At 47.5% G+C, this 27,120-nt stretch overlaps 1 protein-coding gene across 3 annotated transcripts in view; it reads right to left on the reverse strand.

The window, feature by feature from the left end:
• Positions 1-27,120, reverse strand: part of Mgmt (O-6-methylguanine-DNA methyltransferase) — a 243,948-nt gene that overhangs the window by 32,279 nt on the left and 184,549 nt on the right. For all 3 annotated transcript variants that reach the window (XM_028869097.2, XM_037209596.1, XM_037209593.1), the window contains exon 3: positions 10,459-10,619. In XM_028869097.2, coding sequence (XP_028724930.1) covers positions 10,459-10,619 — 161 coding nt within the window. The remainder of the gene's footprint in view (positions 1-10,458; positions 10,620-27,120) is intronic.

The following is a 27,120-nucleotide window of genomic DNA, read 5'->3' on the forward strand; positions in this document are numbered from 1 at the left end:
TGCACACTGTAGTACCTGGCTTTTTATAGCTGAGGGAGGGCAGGCAGTCATGTCCTTATGTTTGTGTGGCAAAGAATTTACCAACTGATATCTCCTCAGCCTTTCTTTCTTTTAAAGTATCTATGCCTTACAGAATATATTTAGTAGAGTCTTTTTAAAAGACAAGTCTGTTCATCTATGCCATTTTACTTGAATCTTAAGAACATTTACATTTAATGTAATTATTGACATTGTTGGATTAGAGTCTTCCAACTCATTATTTCTCCCATCTGCTCTTTTCTTCCATTCCTTGGTTTTCTTTTGGGTTTGTTTTTAAAATAAGCATCTCATTTCGAGCTATACATCTTGCTTTTCAGTGGCAGTCTAGTATTGTTAACATGCATCATGATTTATCACAGCCTATCCTTAAATAACGTCCCACTTGCTCACAAGAACATAGGAAACATATCACAATGTGTTTCTAGTCCCCAGTCCTATCTCCCGTGCTACTGTTGCTATGTATTTTACTTCTACATATATTATAAAACCCCAAATAGGGAGTAATACAAAATAAATTTTACTGTGAGTAGTTGATTATTTTAAAAATAAGAATGCTGAGAAAATATTCACTACCCTTGCCTATATATTTTCTGGGTCTAGTTATGTTCAGTGTTCTGGGAATGCTCAGCAGTCAGCTTCCCAGTCTCTCTGCTTCTGGCTTCCAAACACACTTGCGACAGTATTCTGCATTAGGCTCAAGGGGCCACCAGACTCCTGGAATTCCTCCTCTGCACAGCTCCCTCTTCTCCAGCACTCTGTCCACAGATGGCAGTCAGCTGGGACAGTAGACACAGGACGATAATAGATGCAGCAGCCACAGCAGCAGTTCTAAAGGCAAAACCTGAGAAAAACCCACATGTCCACTGACTGTGGACAGGGTAAAAATAGTGGGCATTTGTAACACGGGATTCTCCACAGTAGCTTAAGAGATGGATGGTCTTTGCAGGACTCCAAATACCTGTTCTCATAAACACACTACTTGAAAGAAGCAACCCAGGAAGACACTGATATTCTATTCCTTTAAATGATAAGCAAGGTGTTGGAAAGGGGTGGGGGAGACAGGGCTGGGGCAGACCTCTGTAATGCTGGTTGGTGCACGCGCTTTGTTTGCCCTTTGGTGTTTACACTTCCCATACCCACCTGAACACTCTTTGGTCTGAGGTAATGTTTCACGGTAAAATAACGGAAGCATCGATCTCCCACCCACATGCTCTAGAACCGCTCTAGCAAAGCTCCTGCCCGATGCTCCCTCTCCTGACAAATGACTCAGCAGTCATGTGACCTCTTCCCTCCTGTTCAGAACAAGAGTGGGACACAGAAGCGACACTGATAACAAAGCTGGTGCCTACACCCTGGGGGCCATGGGGGCCGGAGGCCTTCTGTGTGCTCATCCCCTGGGGACATTACCTAGTGATCTGGGAGAGGGCTGTACCTTGTGCTGTTCACTGCTGGTTTACAGCTTCTTCCATGAGCCAGACACGGGGCTGTGTGCTTGGATAGGTAGGAGACCATTCCGAGTGGACTCCAGGCACACCGGCGGTGGGCAGACTCCTGGGTCACAGAGCAACGGGCAGCACTATGGCTGAGTGAGGTAATGCTCAGTTGAGAATTATGTGTCCCTCGTCACCGCTTCCCCCAACTCATTCTGTCTAGGACACACTGAAGAATGCCTGGATACTGGGGAATCACCTATGAGGAGGACGTGACAGAGCAAAAGTCAGGAGCAGTGGAAACATCCACAGGTTGGATGAGTCGAGGCCCCTGGAGGGTCGAGGGAGAATGATCTGAAAGTGGGGAAAGATGTGAGTGCACGCTGAGCTGGAGGATCCAGCCCCAGCCCCAGTCATTCCACATCACCTTCTGGGGCCTGCCTAAGGGGGCACGTTCTGTCATTTAGAGACCTCATCCTGGAGCCCAGCAGTGCCTTCAAACAGCCACTTCAACTTTGTATTACATTTTAAAGTTGTGTATGTATCTGTGCACATGTATGTGGGGATGCCATGGCATGCGTGTGGAAGTCAGATGCCAACCTGAAGGAGGTGCTTCTCTCCTCCCACCATGTAGTCCCAGGCATCTAACTCAGGTCACCAAGCATGGCAGCACCAACATGTGCCTGCCGAATCATCTCCCAGGCAGATGAAGAGTCATTTACTATGACCTACGACTTCACAGTGTACGGGGAGATGGAATTATAGGTGGCAGGTATCCTTTTTCCGGTGAAAGTCATAACTGTTGCCAGCACTCATGTACAGGAGAGACTACAGACCCCAGTGCTCTCTGGACAGCTGCGGGGCTGTGGCAGCCACATCCCCCATAGCCAGCAACACACAGCAAACACAGAGGGGACTCCGGGAAGCGCACTGGAGGCACAGAATGGCCTCTCAGCATAGAGACTGAGTCTCCTCTGAGCTCCAGACCATGGAGACCTTGGTGCTGAGCGTCACTCTTCACTGTGTGGGTACTGGGAAGGACACATCTAGGTTATTAGCAGGTGGCTCTTGTGCTGGGTCATGGCAGCTTTCTACAGCACAACTATGGTCCCCACTCTGGATGTCAGTGACTCGGGAGGTGTTAGGGCCTGAAGGAGAACCAACTCAAGCCCCTCCCCCAGGACCTCAGTGCACAACACATTTGGAGAGGGCCTTCTGTGAAGTGACGACGTTCGGAGGATTCTTACAGTGGGCTCTAATCCGATCTGACTGGTATCCTTAGGAAGTCAGAGAGATGATACTAGAGATGAGAAAAGAAGACAGAAAGATGGCGGCGGGACAGCTTGCCACTCAAAGGCTGGGGCCTTGGAAGAAACCAACCCCGCTGACATCTTAATCCGGGGCTTTCAGCCTCCAAACTCTGAGAAAATTGGTATATCAATCCACCCAGTCTGTAGCATTTTATTATGGCAGTCCAGAGGATGGAGAGGTTGCCTGGAGTCATCAGGAGGCCAAGGACAATGAAGGCACCATCACCACACTCACACCATATGGCCACACCAATGGGTGCAACTCCCAAGGGCTTTGCTGACAAGGTCCTGTGCAGAGGTGATGTGCTCAGCTCCCAGATATCTTGACAGGTACCTGCTAGCAGAGGTTAAAAAAAGGGGGTGGTGGTGGTAATGCAGTTCCCAACATGGCCTTTCCCTCAAGGGCCAGGTTGCATCTACTTCAAGACAAGACAGGAAGTAACAGTGGAGGCCTGCAGCTGCTCAGAGGTAGTGGCTCTGACAGATGTGTGAGCCTGTCTGGGGAGGACCAACAAATGCCTACTCACCCTAGATAGGCCACCACCAACAGGCCAGAGAGAGGACCTCACTCTAGTCGAGTTTGGTGAACCAATGATGTGGTGTTGTGAACAGGAGCATGGGCTACTTACGAGTGATTGCCGAGGAAACTGTCTCGGTCTGCCACCACTGTTTATATCCTCTGGCCAGGGTGGGCTTTATGAAACGCTTCCTTGCTAGCAACCATGTCCTGCCTCTAGATCCTTAAGGGAGGAGGGGGGCTTGGTGAGCTCTTCCCTGCTGCATGATGGAACACAAAGGGACCCGGTCTTGGGCAGGTTTTCGACTGAACATTCAAGATGGCGATGGCCATGTCATGCCTAGAGGGCAACGTTCTACGACGGGGCAGAAGTGTCCCCTCACTGCTGCACTGCACTTGGCAGTGCCCCTTTTTCCACTCCCGCAGCCCTAGCTTCAACATCATGAAGCAGAACTCTAGCATCAGAGGGTTACACAGAGCAGGAACCGCGCAACCCTGAGAGCCCCTCCCTCGCCTTGGGAGCCGCCTCACCTCGTAGTCAAAGTCAAAAGCTCCTGTGGACGGGGTGCTGCTAGAGCAGAACAGGAGGCTATTCCGGCCTTGTACTTCTGTGCTTTGCAGAAGCCGCAAGTGTTGGCCTTGAGGCTGACGCGTCATCCCGCAGGCCAACCTTAAGTCAAGTGTTACTGTGTGGGGTCATGTGTGGTCAGGTCGGCCAGCTGGCTAAAACAGAGTCTGTGCCTGGGTGTCTCCCTCTCGATGCTTGGGGTTTCCAGGGGAGCCTCCTGAGGAGCAGGGCAAGGCTGTTCTGCTGTCTTTTCATGGTCAGCCCCAGGCTACAGCTGGGAGCAGCATCCATCTGCCTTGACCCTAGCAAGGCTGGCTTCTTAAAACAAACTGGACCATTAATAATATTTAAATGAGTCGGCTTTAACACAAATAAACAACACCCCCACATGAAATGCTGAAAACAAAAATCTGTTTTCTAGACAGAGAAACAGGTATCATGGCTTCTTGCTGTCCTCAGGTGGAGAGTTGGTCCCTGGCCAGGTGTTCAGCATGAGCCACCGAGCCTGGCCATGCAGGGATCTATGACGAAGGCTGTAGTGTACATCAAAAGGTGTTAATGGTTTCAATATTTATCTGCTGCAGGGAAACACTCTAAAAAGAAGACTGGAAAAATATTCTGCTAATGGCTGTGTCTTTGCCATTAAAATGAAAAGCTTAATGCATCTTATAATCAGAGGACAATTTGCAAATCATTAAGAGAAATGTAAAATTCCATTAAAATACAAATCAAGAGACTCTCCCCGGACTAATAATCTTTTTGATATTATTTTGCATTTCACCATTTCTGTTCCGATACCCGGGCCCACAAATGATCAGCTCTTGAGCACACTATTTACCACCGCCTACTTCTTTAACGAGAGACGGAGGGAAGAGGGATCTGCTATTCAGAGCAGGTACTAATGAAGAATTCCATATATTCTGAAATTTAATTAAAACCCCAAAGATTTCAAATTAGATGCAATTTGAAATGCCTGGGGCAGAAATACATGCACTTGCGTGGCGAGGGTATCACACTGAAAGCTGATACCGTAATTGGTCTTGATGTATTTTTGTGTTGCTGGGCTGAAGCACAGAACTCATAACCATATAAAAATTCTCTGTAGATTACCTGCTCATTGAAAATGCCATCACTCAGGTAGGCCTCTACTAAATTACCATGCTACTAAAATGCACAAAGTGATTCGGAGAGTACAGTGGCACAGCTGGCCGACGCCGCCAATGAGTTATGCATGCGTCAACGCCGCCTTTTTTCTTAGTAAAATATGCTCAGTTGAATATTAAAATATAATTGGCATTCAACCTAAGTAGCTTAAACCATTTTGTTATCTTCTTTTAAACCGATTTGGCTCCTCCACGGTTATTTTCAAGAATGCGACTCACAAAACTAATGATAGCATCGCATTCGGCTAGATTTGTGCTGTTTTACATTTGTTGTAAATGGGTATGGTTTCCACAGCCTGCCAGGGCTGGCCTTTAATATTCGCCGCTCTTGAACATCAAAGGCCCAATTCTTGGGGAAGGAAAGGGGGGATATGCCATTTATGTTCCTTCTTGCATATTTTATTCTGAGAAGAGGAAAGAGATGCGAATTTCTATGAAAAGTGTGTCTTGGCTGCAATAAGCCCGTCTGTCACCCTGGCTCAGTGGCTAGGTCTTCCCAAAGCCATTGACTTAAGGAAGGGCTCAAGAGGAATATCAGCCTGCTTGGAAGGGTGGGAAGGGGCAGAGGAGCCCAGCCCAGGAAGGGATGTTTATTTACTTTTTTATTTAATGGCAGACAAGGTGCACACATGAAATCACACCCAAGTTTATGAATGAGTTCCCTTCATACAATACGAATTTGTGCCCTAATTAACAGTAGTAGTCAAGAACAGAAAAAGTAGTTGCCATAGTAACAGACCGGATAAGTTCATGCTGGCTGAGGGGCAGGGCTCACCTGCGACTTCCCAAGCACTGTCAATGCTGGCCTGCATACTCTGGTGGGAAGCAAACCTCCAGATGATCGGCGCTAATAGCAGAAAGTATTTATGAGCACTTGAAAATGCTCTTTCCTTGTTTTGTCCTTCAATTTTCTTCAGAAGTAATTTACTATCTGGCGTGAAAACATGGCCCAGGGCAGGACACACTGATAAGCTCACAGGTTCAGTAGGCCTGGGTGTCTCCCCAGCTTCACAAAGCCGTCCGCTATTCTGGTGGCTACTTACCCTGGGAAAGGAGGGATGCCTTTTTACTCTACGGATCTGACTTTTCCTTCTGCCCTAAGACATCAGGCCTTTAGATAAGAGACTCATAAATCTCATACTTTAAGATAGAATGCACATAGGGGTCCATCTAAAACTCAGGAAAACATTTAAATTAAGGAATACTTTTTACACATCCATCTCCTACTGTTAATTATTTTGGCATCATTCTTAACTGTATACCAATATTTAGTATATTGATAATGCATCGTCCAATATTATATTTAAAATATTGATATATGTAGTTCAACTCTATGCATGCTTTATTAAAATATCATTTATCTATATAGTTAATATATCCCACTATGACTCCAAAAATTTTAAATGACTAAGATTATCTGTAATATATAAACACATAATATTCTAGAACCACAAAATATAAAGATGTGAACAGTTTCTTTGGGAGCAGCATTTGTTTATCTACTTCTAACAGTAGGAATAAAAAAAAACCCTTTAAGTGAATAGTCCATCTTGCTTTAAAAAATATTGATTTGATAGATAATTTGTATTTTCAAAGCTCATCTTACATTGACTTGATAGATAATTTGTATTTCCAGAGCTCATCTCCAATGTAAAACTTCCACAGAATGTAGTGAGGTGATGTCTATCTTCTCATGTAGAAAACTGAACACAGGCTGCCTCTGGAGAAGAGCCACACCTGAGATCCAGCACCAGGACTCTGCAGACAGAGCTTCTACGTGCTGACATAATCAAAGGGGATGTCTATTTCATAGACACTTTCAGAGATTTACTGAGGTAAATCTAGAGGTCAGTTGTAGTAAATGTTTTCCCACAAAAGCAACACTCACAATATGATTGTGGTAGGGGTCCTCTGGATCATCAGTTTGAACTTGGCTGACTTTTGCAGGTTCTTCTAGGCCACCTGCTAGACTTGGTTAGGTTGCACGGTGGAGCCCCGCAGCCTGGAGCAGAGGCCTTTACCAGCTCAACTCTTTGCAAATCTTGGGGATCAAAGCCTGGACTGCCTATGAGGCTCCAGACCCAGCTCTCTGGTTGCTAGGTTTTCCAGTGCCTTAGCAACTGCTGACTGGTCATGGGCCCTTGTGCACAGACACTCCCTTCCCTCCATTTCTTGGGGGTATGGCAGATTGTGATTCTGTCTTGAGATGGCATTTCAATGCCTTCCAGCCCTCAGTGATCCTGGCACTGGGTCTATCTTACGTGGTACTAATGGAAATCCAGGTTCCAAAGCAACCCTCCTTCTCTCTAACTGCTTCGGGCACCCCCATGATAGTTCTCATTGGCTGTGGTGACCCTCAACTCTGATCTCCTGGACATGGATCTTAAGATGACCAGGATATCTTCTAAAACACTGCAATGACTTGGAAGTCATTGGTAACATGCAGCACCTTCGCTAACTGATCTCAAGACAAAAACAAATGGCCGCACTCTTGGTCTGCTATATGCACACTCCTAGGTTAGGCAGACTATGTACACATAGCCTAGAGCCTCACCTGTCAATGAACGGCCGCACATCACCCCTTAGTGTGGCACTGTTACAGGTTCCCCAAAATATCAGAGACTACCAACCCAACACAGGGTGAAACATGTCACAGAAAGCACTCCAAAGACGTGTCAACTATTTCCTTTTTGAGGGGGAGGCACTGTTGGGGATTGAACTCTTGGCCTTGCCAGACAAGCAATGTAGTAAAAACGGTTGAAATGGACAGACCAGGACTGAATCTTAAAGAATAGGGAAACAAGAAAACAAAACAAAAACAATCCACAACACACACTGTCCCTTTCCCCGCAAGAAAAGATATGCAAAAGCATGTCAAACAAATCCAGAAATAAAAATGCACAGAAAATGGAGTGGGTAAAGGAAACATTAATTCCATATCAATTCCACTTTTCCTGCTATGTACAGATTGGTCTAGGGTCCCCAGGTCCCAGAGGACACTAAGATATCCCAAGATGCTTTCTGTGAGACTTCCCTTCTGCTATTTCCCTAACATTACAAGATGAAAACTGGACAAAAAAAGGGGTCATTTACACATGTGGAGTGGACCCAATTAATTCCATGCAAGTCAGGGTACTCTAACCAACCCTAACCCCTCCTTCTCCAAACTGTAAAATCTGCACACCTGGTCCTTGCCCAGGAGCAAATGACTACACTAAATTAAAAAAACCTGGCCTGCACATGCTGGGGCGTGGGAAACCCTGGCCCCACAGCAGTCACTAACTATCGGAGGCAGGCCTGGTCCAAGCCACCTCGGGAGCAGACAGCCTGGGTTTTAGAATTCCCAACACACTAGGAGGAAAAAGTATGTGGAAGAAGCCTAGCTTGACCTAATACTGCCAGAGTGGATCTTGTCTATCTGGAAGCCTTTATTTACCCGTATTATAGAGCTGGGTTTGGCCCATGGCTTCACCCTATTCTGAATAGTTCTATCTATCTTCTTGGTTCCAAAGACCTACAAGGACCTGTCGGCACAGGGCACTGCCTCTGTGTGGGCCTGGTGTGGGCTCCTGAAGTACTGGGGACATGCCTGGGGACTCGGAGTCTGGTACGTCAGTCAGCAGCCCACTGACATGCACAGGAGCAGCAGAGAGGATGGAAGAACTCCTCTGGATCTGTTGTTGCAGAGGAGTACCTGGCTCCTCTAGTGCCACGCTTGGTGGGCACCCTCCGCTAAACATGAGATGAAACATACCATATCTTCTCTAGGTCATTTGCCTGATCTGTACAAGGGCGAGCTACTCTCTGGACCTTGGTGGCACCAGGCCAGCAGACCCCACTGTCTGGCTTGCCAAAAGTGAGTCATTTCCTTACAATTTTGGCCTCTACAGTTTTCCTTAAGCCATAAAACCAATCTCAGGCAAAGGTTAGGATTTTACAGGCTCATTCCTCATCTACTACCTCATGGGATTATAGAGATAGCTCTGCCTTTATAAGATAATTTTCTATCCTGAGATCCTGAACCATATGGATGCCCTTGGTAGGCTTAAGAGAAGGATGGCTTGCTGGCTCTCTCTTCCTCTTGCTCCTGTTCAGGCAGTAACCCCAAAGGGACACACTGGTTGGGAGTGTCCGACTCCACCCTCACTTCCTTGGACTCCACAGCAACACACGTCCCCTGTGCTTTGTTGGATACGTTCAACAGTCACACACAGTCACTTCAGCCACAGCTCTCGGTGTCACATGCAAAGCAGGAGCAGGTACAGAGAGAAATTCTCTTCCCCAGTGAGTGAGTGAGGAAGGTGTGCTCACTGGATACACAGTGTCCTCTGAATATCCACCCACCTCTCCCAGAAACCCCTTAACAAATTCCGGCACCTCTGCTGGGCAGAGCCTTCTGAAGACAGTCCTGGATAACACCGGGGTGAACACGGTGCCCATTCTTTCCAGCTGTCCTTTTAGTTGATCTGCATAAAGTAGATTCTCCTGTTTTATCCCTCACCTGTCTGACCTCGATAGTGAACCTAGTCAGGCATCAGCCTGAACGTAGAGGGCCCCGACCTTGTTTGTTTGTTTGTTTGTTTTTTCTCCAAATTCAACTCCATTTTCAAGTGTGAACTGAAAAGCAGGCACAATTCAAACACCCTTAAATTATACTTAGTAAACACCATTCTGAACCTTAAGATTGCTTTAAATTCACCATAGTTAATAAAAATCACAGATGCATGCGTATATCTGAATGTGAATACATACTAATTTATATTAAATTATTTCTTATAAAAGTCAGTATGCGAACTAAATTTCTGCTTTAGGCCCAGAATGATCTTAGCTGTATGAATTAATTACTGTGATCAACAGATCCAAACAAGCTTTAGAAGAAATGTGATGTTGTCTTAGGTTACTGGGAGTCTTTCAGTGCCCTTTATCAACTACATTGAAGCAATGCATTTTAAACTCATCATTTAGAATGTCTACCTGGTAAGTTGGAGAAATGAAAACTCATCTGGGAAGATGCAGCGGTGGAGTGGACTCTGAAGTCACTTCACAGAAGGGGCTCACTGTCCAGATACAAGGCTCATTTCCCATGCTGCTGGCAGGCGGAGAGTTTAAGTTAACAATAAGCTTATTGAAGAATCTACTGCCACTCAGATGTGTTCCTATTTAAACCTTTCAGCCAAGCCAGAGTCAAGAGTTGATCTGCATGCATCATTTTTACTGCTTTTGCCAAGAATTATGTGACCATGTGCCAAGACTAACACAACCACTCGGAGTAGGCGGGGTCGTGAGCTCTTAGCCTTCGGCCTTGGGCTTGGCCACATGCCGCCTGTGTTTAGACGATGTGAAAATTCCAAGCCTGTGCAGTCAGTAAACGAGCTGTGATGTCAGCCATAGTTAATAAGTCAGGCTCCCCAAAGGCAGCGCAGTTACCAACCTTGCTGGAACACAGGGTGATGGAGAGCAGGCAAGGGGAGCCCCTCCGTGGCTGCAGGTTCACGGAAATAGGTGTTCAGCCAGGCTGTGCACTGCACCAGGGGCTCTGGCACTCCTTCTGGCCCACCGGGCAACTCGGGACCAGCTGGGGTCTCCGTGGGGCTGCAAAAGGGATAAGAAGCTCAGTGACCACACGCGTGAAAAGCATACCCACTGGAGGGAAACCATTGGCCACTCTCCAGTGTGTGTCTGCCAGACACACAGAGACCTTCGGATAACAGAAAGGGCCACTGAGGGATGCTGGGTGGGAAGGCACTGCAGTCCCCATATCTGCTTTTCCATCTTCAGGCTTATTCTGAAGCACAGGGAGGGTCCAGAATGTGGACTGCAAGCCTCTGCAGTCACAGTGCCTGGGGATGGGAACCAGCAAACTGACACACAGGAACATCCCATGGCCCTGTTCAGGGTTTGTAGGTCAGCATGATCAGGTAACCATCACCCAAACTATCCTCCCTAAACATCAGGTACCATCCACATCCTACCTCTCACCCTGAATCCCCACAACAGAGGGGGCATCCCTTCTCAGACGGCTTTGGGGCTACACCTTTGGAAGCTCCTTAGAGTACACTGACCATGTTCCCTAACACCAATGACAAGTGACATGACCTTCTGAGCTTAGTACTTCCAGGCTAGCAGGGTGACTCCTTTCTCCCTGGGGTGTCTAGTTGGAGGTGCTTAGCAACAAATCCTCCTGCTCATTCTTTGCAGTCCCTGTCCTTCGGCTTGATGCCCTGGTGTCTAAAACGGAAATGTTTCATCGCCGTTTTGGATGGGTTCTTACAGGTCCCACGTGGGCCGTCTTCTGTTCCCTGATTTGGCCCTGCATGGAGCCCGCTGCTCATGCTCAGCTGGGGTCTGCCTGCTAGGCTGTGCGCCACAGGCTAAGAACACACGCTGTGAGGAAAGGCCACTTCTACTCTCTGGGCTCTGAGCCTGGAGCTTTATGGCAGACTCAGTTTTTGTTTCAATTTTCTGGGATCCACACCCACGAGTCATAGATACTGGATCTTATTTCTCTGGTGATTTTTCTCCTTCGCTTCATTCCCAGGCTCTAGGCAGCAGCATGCTTCTGTGTGACTTTCTGGGCCTGGGGGGGTGGGCATAGTTTCTCTGGGCCTCCTGAGGCAGCCCAATGTCAGAATTCTCAAGGAAAGGTGGAAGGACCCGGATGGTGTAGAGGTGAGTACTCCTTGGATTGTTAATCCAGTCTCCTTTGGCTCCTATGTCCTGTGAGGGTTGGCACAATCATTCAGTCCACAGGTCTGTGTTCACACATGGCCATCTTGGTGAAGAAGGGAGGCCTCCAGTCAGCTATGGAAGTGGGGTCCCCCACAAAGGTGTGACAGGTGGCTGCCTGTGTAAAGTGTGTGGAGAGCAAGATGGGTTCCACAGACAGGGGTCACCAGAGCTACCAGAGGTGGGGGTGGGGACAACAGTTTTAGATAAACACTGAGGCAAAAAGCAGACCTAAGAGGCAGGGTAGGAAGGTCTCAAGTCACAGGAAGATGAGCTGGTTCCCGGAGTAAGCAGGGTCCGAGGGTCCTATAGCAGGGTATCTCATGAGCATGACTCGGGGGAACTTTTATTACGGAAGGTTTTGGTTGAGGAAATGCAAGGTGCTGATGTGCAGATCCCTCCTCGTTTGTGTATTGCAGATCTGACTCTTACAGGGCAGCCACAGGCTTTCCGCAGTGCCTTGTAATCAGGCCCATGCAGGGGCATAACTGCCTAGGACAGCTTCTCGGTGGGGGCTTTGTGTCTCCAACTAAGTCCTTGTATATTAAAAAAAAAAAAAAAACAAAACCGCACTTCTAGGACGGGATGCACAACAGGGTTTTTTTTTGTTTTTTGTTTTTTGGTTTTTTTTTGGTACCATTTTCAAAGAGGACAGGAAGTCATTCAGAAAAGGCCTTAGAAGCGTATGAACGCTTCTGGCTCTCAGGAAGGAACCAGAGGATGGATGGAGAAAGAAGCTACAATGCATGATGATACCGGGGCAGAAGTGGAGATGTCAGGCTGAGGGGAGATGTCAGGCCTGGGAGGACTGGGGACATGGTTCAGCTGGGAAAGTGCTTGCCAAACAAGCATGACACTCTCAGTATCACCATGAAAAAGCTGGGACCCACAGCAAGTGGTCATACTCTCAGTGCTGGGGAGGGGGAGCCAGCCTAGTCTGCTTGGTGAGTTCCAAGCCAGCGAGAGACCCCATCTAAAGAAGACGGACAGCACCTGAGGAGTGACACCAGGGATTGTCCTCTGCACCCCCTCAACCCCCACATATGCGCAATCAAGCCCTGAGCTGGCCAACCCTGTGGATATCACAGCTGGCCTTTCTGAAGCTGCTAAGCAAGGCCTCGTTCAGTCCTGTGTCTGAAGAAACAGGTATGGTGTCAGTCCAAGCCGCTGCTGCCTGTATACCCCAGGTGGGCCCCAGGGATGACAGCTCGTTCCACATGCAGACTCCAGGCTTCTCTTGGGAGTCTCCTGGGGAGATGGAACTGTCTCATTGCCCTGACTGCTTTCCCTATTAGCAATGTCTGATCATGGGAGGGAAAACTTCTGCCCGTGCCTGGCTTAGATATTACTCAATTTTAGAGACACACGTTCAGTCACTCTATTCCTACTCTGTTGCTCGCTAACCAAGTGAATGGAGTCTCAAGGATGTCTGAAAGGAGAGATGGAGAAATATATAATGTACTTTGCCCTCCTGGTCCCTGGGGATGGTGGGAGAACGGAGGGAATAGGTGTGGTGTCTGATGGAGGCAGCAGGTCCCTCCAGAGCAAGGCAGCCAGCAAGCGGCCTGTAGTCTCCAGGGTTCACTCCACCTGCTCAGACTGGCAGCGAATAAAAATCATGTCCATGTGCACAGCCCCTCAACCAAGGACACAGGAGGGACAGGACTGCCTTGAGGTCCTACGCCAAACTGCCACCTTCACAGCACATGAGTGGCGGGTGGGGTGGGGTAGGCAAACAGAGAAAACAGGGAGTTAAGACTAGCTAACACCTCAACATCAAGGCCAGGCCCGTGTGGGTGCTGACGAGCACTGCGCACAGGGGTCCCGAGGGACATCCATGTTCACTGTGTGAGGGTCCCGAGGGACATCCATGTTCACTGTGTGAGGGTCCCGAGGGACATCCATGTTCACTGTGTGAGGGAGAGTTTTAAAGCACGAGTCCAGGGCTTCTGTGTTTCCCAGTGACCGCTCAGAGGCCTCTGCTGCTCATGTTGGCCTTTCCTCTACCTTGCAGAGGGCGAGTCGTGTTTCCTAGCATTTCCCACTCTTAAAAGGATATGTGAAGAATTTTTATAGTAGTAAAATTCATCTTAAATTGATTTTTTATGCTTGTGCTAAAGATCTCACCTCTGATTCACTCGGAGGGTCTCTTTTTAACTCTTTCTCCATCGGCACTAGATAACTAGCCATGGGTGAAATGTAATTAAACAGCTTTGATTCCGAAGCAAGGATTTATGGGGCTACATTTAAAATGAATGGCTTTAAACACACACATAAAACCAGATTTTTAAAGCCATGACACAAATTTCCATTTCTACAATAAAATGAAATTTATTCTCCTGCCCTGCCCTCCTCCACCAGCCTTCCCGGCTGTTCGTCCAGGGGAGAGCTATGGCGTGACAGCACCACTAATGGCCGCTCTTATGACGGAGGAGTTTCTCCAGACCTCCCCACTGACGAATCCGGAGACTCCAATAATGAGGGGCCCTGCGCCCCCAATCTTTTAAATGCCATATCCAGGTTTCCTCAGTACCAGGCCAGAAAAAAGATGCAAGCCCCTGAGAACCACTCAGTACAGTGCTTGGCATCCCTTGGGGACACTAGCTCCAATCCGCCTCTCTAGGCCAGCATGTCACCTGCCTCCATGGAGAAAGAGGAAGGTGAAGACTGAGACACAAACCCCACGTTCGCTCTTTAACTTGTCACTGGAAGATGGCTGGGGACTGAGCAAAGAGACCCCGCTTCCTCAAGCTTCTACCACGGGAGGATGGAGTACGAGGCATTTTAACATACTGTGGTTGGGGGCAACTAAGGCCTGTTCTGAGGATTTCTTCAAGAAAGCAGCAATTGTTGGTAATTGCGGGTCAAGAGTGTGTTGCCTCCTGGGCTTCCAGAGCGCAGGACGGTCCACGTGTAGTTGTGTTGCTGCTGACGTCTGAGGAAGTGAGGGCCTCCACTCACTTCCCTTCCTTGACTTTGAGAAAGGACAACTCGCGGCGCATGGCAGTTCTGATCATGTCTTCACAGGGCAAAGATGCATGGCTCCCAAGCCCCAGTCCAGACCTCTGCCACACGGGCAGAGTTATTCTCTCCTGTGTGAAACTTCCGTATCAAGACACAGACACCCTCAGGAACAGAACGGAAGACAGGCGAGACTAATTCAGCCGAGACTAATGGAGATGGCCCCAGTGCAGCGTGGGGTGTGCATCTTGTCCTCTGAATCCTGCCAAGTTAGTGAGCCACTGAATGGAGCCCAGGGACGGCAAGGCTCTGCTGGGGTGCAGTGCCATAGCCCTCTATAGGAGCCTTGCCTGGGGTCTTGTTCTTTACCCAACAGGGACACGTGCATGCCGTGCTACAAGGGAGACATAAAGGACACCTGTCACCACCTCCCCCCATCTTTCCCCGAGCACAGATTCACCCAACAGTTTAAAACATGGCTCAGCCCATGGGAGACCTGCACATACAGAATTTGGGATGCTTCAGGAAGCCCCTTGAGGAGAGATTTACTAAAGGCTCATTTCTAAATGACTCCTACCAACCTGAGACAGTAAAATGAATGTACTTACCTTAAACATCATTTGGTACAAGAAAATAAGCTACAACTATCTTAGAGTCGTTCCCACTGTGGGAACCACGTACTGACACTCACCCCAAGGTGAGTGCTGCTACGGGACAACCAGAATCCAGAATGACAAGACCATGTATTCACACCAGCTCTTCTGTGACCCAGTACCTGCCCCCAGAGGGTGACTTTGCATCCTATGCTTTTAGAATGTTAACCATGACACTAGAGGGTCAAACAAGATGAATTCTACAGACCAGATTTCTTCTAGACTCTGGCAAGGAGCCAATGTAGGCTGTGTCCTTCAGCAAGGTGTAGAGGAAGTGGTGTGGCAACGTGTAGAGTTGCTGGCTGGGCTCTTCAAAGGAGGAGGGACCTAGAGCTGAGGCGACGTGCAGCATAATGGACAGCCTTAGGTGAGGAACATTGCCAAGGCCAAGCACACCTTGTCTCCTCTGGCTTCCAGTGTGTGGTGTGGAGGGCAGAGGAGCCTCTGGGACTCTGGGATGAAGCCCTAGACTTCACAGACTCACTGAGGAACAACTGTGGCAGAGGTGACTTTCTAAACACTGTGTGGAGACTCTTGCTCCGTCGTGCTGGCACGTGCACAATTATGTCTAATTTAGAAGATCTCTAGCCGAGTGGCTTGTGTTTGATGGATGTGTCCTGCATCTAATTATGCCTTCTCACTAAAACCCAGGCATTTTTCTTCCAGGGGTGGGATTGAAGACAAGAAACAAACTACGCTACCTGCTATCAATAAAGACTGCTTTTTAGAAAAAGGCAGACTGAATAAAGCCTTTAAACTTTTCATTCCAATTCAGGGAAGGTCTGATTCCGTTCACGGCTTACTGGGGAGAGCGTCCACACAGGTGGCCCTTCCTCGGGCACCTGTAGCCAGCTGTGCAGATAGAGGGGACGTGAAGGTGAGCCACGCAGGGCGAGAGCAGTGGCTCTCACTTACGCCTTTCAAACAACCCCATGTTTGGGGGGGGGGGTTAGCAAGCTCTCTCCATTCTCACGCCAGCTCGCGAATGAACAGTGAGTGGTGCTCCACAGCACTGCCTGGCGGTGGGAGCTGTCCAGGCAACATTCGCATGCGGGCTTGACAGTTCCCCTTTTCCAGAGTGACTTTAAGACACACAGCAGAAGAAGGTTGAGTTAAGGAGCTGATGGCAATGATAAGAAAGAGCAACTTCAACAAGGAACCCGAGTCAAAGGTGAAGAACCATAAAGGCACACCAGCAGGAGCTCACTATTGCACTGAGGTCATGCTGCTCACCAACAGCTCACTAACAGAGCTGTGGTAATGACCTCACTACACACATGAGCTTTTCTCAGCGACTCACAGGCTGGCTATGTCACCGATTTTCCACCCACCTGAAGGACAGAATTTTCTACAAAGGAAAATAAGGATAATAACAGTCAAGTGTCACAATTACTTTTTGCCAATTTAACACATAGCTGGGAAGAGGGGATCTCAATTGACAAACTGACTCTATCAGACTGGCTGGTAGGCAAGTCTGTAGGGCATTTTCTTGACTACTGATGTGGAAAGGCCCAGTCTATTAAAGGTGGTGCCACCCCTGGGTAGGTGGTCCTGGGCTATATAAGGGAACAGGCTGAGCAAATCAGGGTAAGCAAGCCAGTCAGCAGTGTTCGTCCATGGTCTCTGCTTCAGTTCCTGTCTCCAGGTTCCTGCTTGACTTCCTGCCCTGACATTCCTCAGTGATGGTCTGTGATATAGAGGTGTAAGCCAAATAAGCCCTATCCTCTTCCCTGTTGATTTTGTCAGTGTTTACCACAGCAACAGAAAGTAAAGTAGTATAAATAAGTATGAAACAGTGATACATTTAAGCATGTATAAATGCTGGTTAGTATTTTAAAACAAGAATATGCACCACTCATGACAAGAGAACTTACTATAGTATCTGCTACAGTTTAACTCTGAAATGTCCTCCAAAGGCCCATGTGCTAAAGGCTTGATCACCAGCCTGTGGCACTATGGGAGGTAGCAGAATCTTTAGATGGAGCCTAGTTGGAAGGAATTAGGTCACTGAGGTGTGTGCCCTTCTTGAAAGTGGTATCAGGGTCATGGCCTCTTCCCCTCTTTCTCTGCTTCCCAACTGAGTGAGGTAGACAGCCCTACCAACCATGCATTTTTGCCATGAGGTTTTCTGTTTTCACAGAGGTCTGAAACAATAGGGTCTATGTGACCACAGACTGAAAAACATGGCCCAAATAAACATTCCTTTTTAAACAAATTCTGAATCCCAGGCGCTTTATCATAGCATCAGGAAGTTGACTGACAAAGCGCCTATTTTCAAAGATGCATTCTCTTCCAATGGGAGACGTCTTATCATGCCAGGTTAGGCCAGAGGGAACAAAGGTAGTCATTCCTAGAAGGATAGGAACTAGACAGCCTGCAGGGAAGGCAGTGACACCCTACAGTCATGGCAGAGGGCTCTGACGTCCACTCAGCACTGTCTCATTAAGGTGTTCCTGTGTAGTTCATGGCCCTTTGGTCCCTGACATGAGTTCTATTTTCATAATACCATCACAAGCCATCAAATGGTATCTGTCCCAGGGTCAACAGTATGAGGGGGACAGGCAGTCTGAAATTTAGCAACTTTCCATTTTGATAGCTTTAGATGGTCATAAGGATGTTGCTAAAGTTGGGTATCAATTTTCAACAAGCACTCCAATCCTTCAAAATTTAGGCTAAGACAAGTGATGCAGACGGATCCTGATTTCAAGGTCAACCTGAGTTATACAGTGAAACTTTATCTCAAACAAACAACCCAAAATTTGAAGCTCAAATAAATTCCAGATCCTAAATAAAACCACAAAAGAATTTACTATAGCATTTTAATACATCCACAAAAAAATGGAGAAAAGCTTATGTAAATTTTAAACTCTTCCCCATAAGGATTACATATTTTTCTTAAAAGGATAATTGTGTGTTAAAAACACATCAGCAATTAAAACCATATTGTAAAGACAATTTAAATAGTATACATGGGCTATTAGAAGATCTTAAAAAAGGCTATATATACCTTTACACCTTTAATGTAAGTCATTAAAAGAAAAATTCTATTTTATCAACACTTTAACATATCATTAAAAGTCTCCACTATTTGACAGATGAAGATAAAAACACCCCAAAACTACAGATGAATGATCAGGTCCCTAATGATTCCAAAACAATTATAGGATGCAGAGCAATCTAGTTAAATTTTATTCAAAAGCTGACTACACTTGTGTTTTCTTTTATTTTTCTATCAAGAAACCCATGAGGCTTAAGCACAATTCATTATGTATGAGACCCCACTTGCAGTGCTCGGCTGTTGATTAATAGCAAAGTTTGCTGTATGTGCGCCTGCAACATTAGACGCATACAATATGCTAACTTATTCTTTCGCTGAAACTAATTATTTACAAAAATGACTACTTGAGACTACAATTTATTAAATGCATGCATCCAGTCTCAATTTGGCCCCCAAAGACAGCCTGGAATGAAGATCTTTTACTTGATGTGACAACTTCTGGAAACACTGTTATTAATATTGTAAATGTGGCAAATAAAGAGTTCAAATAGCCTTACGTCTAAGTTGCCTTTGCTTCTTACCACTGAGTAGCAAACAGAGAGGCTTTTTAATGTTCTAGACACAGAAGGTACTTGCCTCTCTTCCAGTTTAATTTAACATATTAAAATAAAATGCTTACACATCCGTAAAAATGCAAGAGTCACCCTCTGGCTCATCATATTACTGGGACTTCCAAAAGGGCATTTCCCAGTGGATTTTTGGGCTTGGGTAACAACTCCTTTTCCCAGCTCTTGAAAAAGGAACATCACTGTGTAGACTGAATACAACCAGGGATTACTACTACCTTTTCTTTGCAGGGATCTCAAATGGGGCATCTGGTCAACCACTTGCATCTTCCCTAATGACTAGCTTCATGGTGGCACATATGGCTGCAAACAGAGCCACTTGTTAGGAATATCCTCTGTCTTCTGGTTTCTCTGTTAGACTAACCTGTACAAATGTGTGTTTTCATTTTCTGGTGCCTCCAAAGTCTCCACCCTGGCCTTACTTTACCTGGCTCAAGTATGCACACAGCCCCTCAGAGTTATTGAAATGAGGGCAATCAATATCTGCTCATGAGGCAGGATGCAAGTGCAGAAGACTGTTATGTGCTGTGAACTAACTGGCCAGTGCTTTTAAGGGTTTGCAAGAACACCTAGGAGAAGATACTGTGAGTTTCAAGCCAGGGCTTGCTGGAGAACATATGATGTTAGGGAATGGGGAATGAAACCCCAGTCAGCGGGCCTTTGCTTTCCACAGGGGTACACATCAAGAGATAAGACTAGGCAGCAGGAGTTGGGGAACCTCAAGACAGCCTGTCTAGAGGGGTAAAGGATGGCAGGTTTAGTGTCATGTGATCCTATATTCTGGTTCTCCAGGTTATTAACAGGCAAGGTGACTGACTAGGGGGTCTTAGTAGCAAGCCCCTCCATATCATGTGATTGTCATACAGAGTAGCATTAGGAAGGTATGGTCCTTCAAAGATTAGGGCTCATTATATCTAGAGAAGCAAGCCAAGGTAAGCCCCTTGTCCAGATTCATTGCTTATTATCAAGACTTAGCATGTGTCAAGCATGTGATTAAAAGCCATTTGGTGACTAGTCCACAGACACAATATTCCTTTCCACAAGAGGTCTTTCTGTGTAGAATTAAAAAATCCTTCCTGAAAGGAAGGAGGCTCCTTAAGACTCAGGAAGCTAATGAAACTTACAAGGATCAAGAAGATCCTTAAAGCTCCTTCCTGAGTTTATAGGCAGTCAACAATTACTGGGAGGGAGGAGACTCTTTAGTGGAGGTGCCTACAAGTTGGGCAGGGAGCTCCAGGGATAGAACTTTTTTGAGTTGTCACCCATGTTGGAGCTGGGTTTTTGGTGACACAGTTACCTAAGAGTCATCCAAGCTTTCTCCATGGAACTATAATAAACTCACTTGTTATCAAGATAGACTGAGTTGGAACTGTTTCTCTAGCCTATCCTTGGTGGCCTATCTGAGGAGCACAGATACTTGTTACATCTACCTAGGAAAAGTCACACAACAGGCCTATTCCCAGCATGCCACAGACTCACCACATTCCCAAAGTTTGACCCTCTGGAAGTGAGGCACAGATTGAGCAGGGCATAACCTTGCTCTATGTGGCATGATGAGCCAGCAAGATAGAGACAGGGCTTTATAAAGAAGCCAAACCATGGCCTTTCCACCAAGACAGTTTTTGGAGAGCAGGCCTAGCCCTGTTGACCCATCTAGCATATTCTTGGCACACGATATTTGCCTGATGAACTAACTAATGGATTATGCAGGTGCAAGGTTGTTAAGGAGACCCGTCACACCACGTGTACACCCAAAGCACCTGCTTTCAGATTCTATTTCTTCAGTGAATAATTTGCTGAGAACCATCCTGTAGTGAAAATAAGCAGATATTTTTCTAGACAGCACAAGTTACATCTTTCTGCCTTCCCAGACCTTGTTGCTAGGTCTGCTAAAGCCCCGGGAATGGGCCTCACATCCAATTTCACTTATTTAGATGGACTCTACAGTTGGAGTCGGAAGTGGTGCCGGTTTGAAGTCCTAAGATAAAGGGGCTTTCCTTCATGTCTGCTCATCCCCACTGACTGCATGATGAGGAAAACAGTGAAACAAACAAACCAAAAAACAGCAGCTAAGAGCAAAACCTTGAGCCACGTCCTCCCATAAGAGCAAAGTGCTGAATTTCATTAGGGGTCCAAAGGTCTCAGATGAAGGCCACATTGTCATACCCTCAGCTTTTCATCAGGATTCTCAGCCTTGCAAGAGGAATCCACTGAGCTGTTACTGAGGGGACAGAAGAGGCCCTACTAAGGAGAACCCTCCCACTACCCAGGGCATGCACCAAACCGGCTCTACAGGCATCAGCTTCTCTAGGCCAGAGGAGAATATGAAAACCATGAAGAGGAGGCCCACCATTGGTACACAACAGCACATCCTCCTCCTCCTGCCGGGATTGTGGATGTGGGGGAAAATGGAGATCCCCAGAGGCAAAGCATCTGAAGTGGGTGTCAGGACTTACTCCAGCCCCCAAAGGAAGGAGGGTCAGGAAGCCAGGCCCCTCTTTATCTTTTCTTCCAAGTTTCCTATGTGTTACCTTTGTGAGGGAACAGGCTTGAATCTTCCCTGGAGTCCACACAACAAGGAAGAATGCACTTGATATTAACAGGGCTAATGCACATCACCCCAGTTCAGTTCATGGACCCCATCTCCATGGAGCTTACAGACTTTCTGCCACCATGCTAGTCAGACAAAAAAAGTTCATTTTAATAGCGGAGTATCTGACTTAAAATTTAAAACAATAACTAAATATGCCGCAGATGAGGCCTCTTTTTATTTTCCAAAAGGAATGGATTAGATGAGGATTGACCTCTGAAGGGTTTAGCCCCATTAACTTGTGTACTGGGCTCATTAATAAGTAATCCTGCCACTAAATTACCTGACTTGTAAATTGGTTTGTACAGTTCTAAATAAATAATAGATAGTTCCCTACTTGACAGAAAAGCCCAGCTTGCGACATGGCACAGCACACTTTTCTAGGGGGCAATGTTCTGTTGCTTACTTCTGAGAAGGCCCTGGTTTCTCCAGTGAACTCCTGCAGCTGGGACATGTTAGTTGGTCCCGTTAGCTGGTCAGTGGAGTACAAAATACTGTATTTAATATAAGACAAGTATATTGAGTATGCATTAGTGGCCAAACAATCTTAAGCAACTATTAAATGGACAGTTAATGTAATTGTATTTTAAAACACTGAGGTCATATTTAATTTTGAATTGAAACTCTTAAAATGCACTTTCTGGCAAGAATATGGAGTAATAAAACAACATTAACCACAGGGAAAAAAAACCCCTAAAACTCACATTATTAAAATAAATCTTTCTTCCAGAGCACTAATATTTGCAAGAAGTGGATTACAAGAAGCAGAAAACATTTGTGCCTTTTCAAGACGTATTGTCACTGGCAGGAGAAGCCAGGGTTTCAACCCGGGATGAGATCACGATGTGAACAGGGCTCAGCTGCGTGCCCACCCTCCCTTTCTTCTTGGCGCTGGCCGTCCTCCCAGGACCTGTCTTTCTTCCAGGGACTCGAGCTTAGTTCAGCTACACCCTTGGCCCTTCTAATCGAAACTCCACCGAGGGAACAGCCCGGTTTATGTTCCAAAGCAGGAAGCAGGAGAGAAAAAAAAGGCCTGGGAGACGGCTGCAGAGCACACTCCGTTGCAGAGTAGCTGGACCAGGCGCTTTAACAACTACCAGCTCCGGCCCCATGCTGCTTGCAAAGTCCTATTTTATATGCCGTCTCCTCCTTTTCAAAAGTCCGAGTGGCCCTTCGGGATGCTGTCACACCTCAGGCAGCCTGGTCGGGTCTGTGGACCATGAGCCTGGGCTAGTTCCAGGGCCTCCCAGGGGAGGGGGTCACAGGGCTTTCCAGCCAAAACAACCAGGCACTTATTTATAGCTGTTCTGACAGCAAGCTGAGGAAAGACCCCTTCATGTAAGCCCCAGAGCCTAGAGTAGCACTTCTGAGCTCTTGGACTGACATTGGGACTCTGCTGCTGGTACCGGGGATGAATAGACAAGGAGGGACCATCCTGCTGAGGACAGTCTCCAAAGGAACTCTGGTACAGATGTTCCTGCCTCCCCCCCCACCTGGGTTCCCTGTGCCAGCATGTGTATCCTCTCACAGATGTCTGTTCTTGCAGTCAGTCCAACTTCCAGTCCTTCATTTCCACCTCCGTCCCTCCCTCCCAGGGTCTCATATATTCCAGGCAGGTCTTGAGAACTATGTAGATGGGTATAACCTTGAACATCTGAACCCCCGGCCTCAACCTCCCGAGTGCTGGATGTACCAGGATGCATGCACGGCCACACCCAATTTTATGTGGTGCCTGGGGCTGGAACCCAAACCTTTGTGGATCTAGGTGAGCACTCTACAGAGCTACATTCCCAGCCTTAGAAAGGGGGAATTCGTATGTGAAAAGATCTTCCAACTGCAAATCAACGGCACAGAAACACCACTTTATGTTTATATGGGTTAGATGATGAAGAATTTAACTACAGCAAACAACAAACCCCTTGTAAGAACCCCAGTGCCTGGATCCATGGAAATACAGACTCTACCCAGAGAGCACAATCACATTTCTATCTATTCCCATTATGGAGTTGCAGTTTGTTAATGCTGCCTTAGGGGTGTGGGTGCAAGTGTAAGCATGTAGGACAATCTTCTGGGAAAGCCCTGCACAGATGTAAATCCTCTGGGGTGTACATAGTTTAGTTTTGTGCACAGACCTTAGGAAGCTCACTCTCTGTCCTACTACGCCTTGTCACAGAGCTGTGTTCACCCTGGAGTATCTACTGGAAGCATCACTCCCTCACTGGGGGCTGTAGATGGGGAGTGGCCAGAGGAGCCAGACTCCGCAGTTCACTTCAAAGCCTTCTTAGCACATGCCAGGGCCAAACCTGCCCCAGGTGTCTCCACGTGCACTGAAGTTGTCACTTCATGGTTTCCTTCAGAAAATGCTGAGAGGTTGGCTCCCCTTCATCTCCCTCAGCCCTATGGCTAGCCTCCGAGCCCCAAACTCTTTTGGGCCAGTGGGGCAGCTGCCATGGGATTCCTATCACCTCTTACTCTGATTCTCATTTGTCTTCACACAGGATTCTCAAGGCTTCCCTGGCCAACAAGCCTCTATGGGCTAAACCTGGCTGACTACCTGTCTTGGTAAACAAAAGTTTTATCAGCATGCAGCTGTGCTTATTTGCTTCTAGATACAGCTCCAGAACTGAGTAGTTCCCAGGTTGGTCCTCAATGATCTGGTCCTGCACAGGAGGCTGCTGGGGCCCTTGATCTAAACTCATACAGACCCTCTTGTCCACTTGGAAGCTGACACTTAGGCTAGGCTTACCAAACGACTGCCATTCATTATTCCTGAGCCCATCACCCTGTGTGGGGCCTCATACCTGTACTGCACCCGGTATATCTTCTCCTTTAGGCCCTAACTCAACTTCTGTGCTAAGTCTGTCCAGCTGCCCTGGCCTGTGCACGAGGATGACGTTGAAAAGCCAAGTCATTTTGGGTGGTGGCTGGTTGAGCCATCCTTCTCCTGGGTCCCAGGCACCCTGCTCTTTCCCATCTAGTTCCACAATAAGATGGGAGCTAGTACCTGGATTTTGGCTTTGCTGGTCAGGAAACCAATGTTCAGTGGGACCAGACCCTGTCCACGGCACCAGCTATGAAAAGGTGAGTGGAAGCGAAAGCCAAAGCTTTGCTCTCAACACCTGAGTGGGGCCATCCCGGCATATCCTCAGCAGACGGTCTTCCTTCCACACACAGAAACTCAGGCCACTGAAGCCACAGCAGTTCCACAGGCACAGTTCTCACAGTACCCTCCCTTGCTCTACTGTATTCCTTCGCCAGGCTACTGTCTCTGGACTTCTTCCTCCTAACTCCCCTGCACACCTCTGTGGCTTGCAGGGATCTGGCTTGTGGTATCTCTTCTGGTTATCTGCAAGGCCCTCTGCTGTCTCCTTATTTGAGACTCACAGCCCAAGGACCACTCACTGTCCTTGCCAAGGAGGTGGATGGGCCCCACTTACTGCACCAAGGTCTTACACCCGAGAGCACCACGGCTCTCCTCTTCAAACATCCCATTTGCTCTGCAGCTCACTTCTGTCTGCTTCACCCTGACTATTGGCCCAGGCTCTAGGAGGACTCTCCAGCTTTGGGCATCACTTACCCTGAGAACCTGCACAGGACAGACAGGTGCACCATCCTCAGATGCTGGGCTCCACCAATGCTCTGAAGGCCACCTGTAGACTGGCCATGACTTCCAACTCAGATGCAATGTGAAACCGTACTGCCTCTGCAACACAGCACATCCCTAGACTCCCTACTGCTGTCAATAATGATCCTAAAATCCCTGACACTCTTGCTGGGTCTGCATTATGCCTCTCCCTCCTTTAGTGTTCGCTATTCTCATCGTAACCATGCTTGGAAGCCACAGAACCTTACAACTCCCCTGTCCACACTTCAGTCATACCCAGAGCACCTCCACAAACCACACACACATTCCTGGATCCTGTGCGGGTCAATGTTTCTGTCCTGCCTACTATGTCTCTGGAACTCATCATGTGCACAGAGCAAGAGTCCATACTATCTGACACCCATGTCCTCTGTGTGGGCTTGGCTCTAACACACTTGAACTGCAGTTTCTGCCAAGTATGAAGCACCCCCTGGCCTGGTACCCTCCGAGGTCTACACCCCGATCACTGCCAAGCACACAGCGCTTCCTAGCTAGTGCCCCCAAGCTTTGCACCCTGATCTTTGCCAAGCACACAGTACCTACCCTCTGGGTGCTACCCCTTCAGCTCCCTACTTTGACTTCTGCCAAGCCCCCTGCACTCCCTGGCTGGTACCCTGCCGGACTTCACACCCTGACCTCTACCACACACACAGTAGCCCCTGGCTCATTTCCCCAGTCTTGGGCACAGAGGCCACACCAAGGGACCTGCAAACACAGCTGAATCGCCCCTGGAATAGGTAGGCACTCCTTGAAGAACACGTCTGAGTGGGCTCACACGCTCTCCCTGCCTTCCTGAGGATACTGCAAGTACAGCCCATCTTCAATCAGCTCTGTGCTCCTTCCTCACAGCAACTGGCTCCAGCGCCTCTTGTGAGGTACTCAGAGTCTTTGGTGAACTGTCAATGAAATTAAAACTTCAAGAGAATGAGAGATGAGGGCAAAGAGAAGGAGTGGGTATTGTTAAAGGGAAGATTTGAGTGATTCTAAGCATTTGGATGCATTCTGTGGCCAGGTTGTGCTCCTGGTGGAGTCTTCATGTTTTCAACTAACTTCATGTATTCTCAGAGGGTCGCCATCACTGAACTTAACTTCTAAACTCAGATTGACCGAGCACAGGCTGCAGCATGGCAAGGACATTTCTGATTTGTGATTAAGTGTTACTACCCATCTCTCTGTTTAGTCTGAGTCACATTCAAGCGACATAAGGGTCGTCTCAGTCCCACCCAGCGTCTAAGAGTCAACAGATATTCATGGACCCAAGACCTGGCTGGATGCGTCATAAAGACTTAGTAATATCTCCCCATCCCATGCTATAGGGCCAAATTAATTTAAAATATTGCAAGGTTTCAGATGGCTCTTGGCCTGTCATCTCTCCTCTCCTGGGCATTGTTTTGTTGGTTTGGCACAGAAATCACCAGAAGGTCAAAGTATCAAGATCATACTTGCCAAGTCCTACTAACTGCCTGGAGTATGACTGTGAACTGAGCCAAAACTTCCTCAACTCCTCCAACAGACGTGGCCCTCTGCCGACAAGCATGAAGTCTCCAAGAGAGCAGCACAATCAGAGAGAACAGACAAAAGCTGTCAACAGGGGTGTGCGTGTGTCAACCAAGGGACTTCGGCACAAGGAGAAGGACCCGAGTTTGATCCCAAGCACGCCCGTCAACGCTAGGCACAGTACTCTGCAACTGTAATCCCAGAACTGGGGAGGCGGAGAAAGGATTCCTGGGCCTTGATGGTGAGTCAGTCTAGGCAAATCAGTATATTCCAGGTTTAGCGACAGGCCTTGTCTCAAAATAGGTAGAGAGCAACAAAAGTGAAGTCAACCTGTGGTTTCCCCATGCATGCACACACATGTGAATGGACAGGGACACACACACACACACACACACACAC

Source organism: Peromyscus leucopus, chromosome 1, assembly GCF_004664715.2.
Source record: "Peromyscus leucopus breed LL Stock chromosome 1, UCI_PerLeu_2.1, whole genome shotgun sequence".
NCBI lineage: Eukaryota > Metazoa > Chordata > Mammalia > Rodentia > Cricetidae > Peromyscus > Peromyscus leucopus.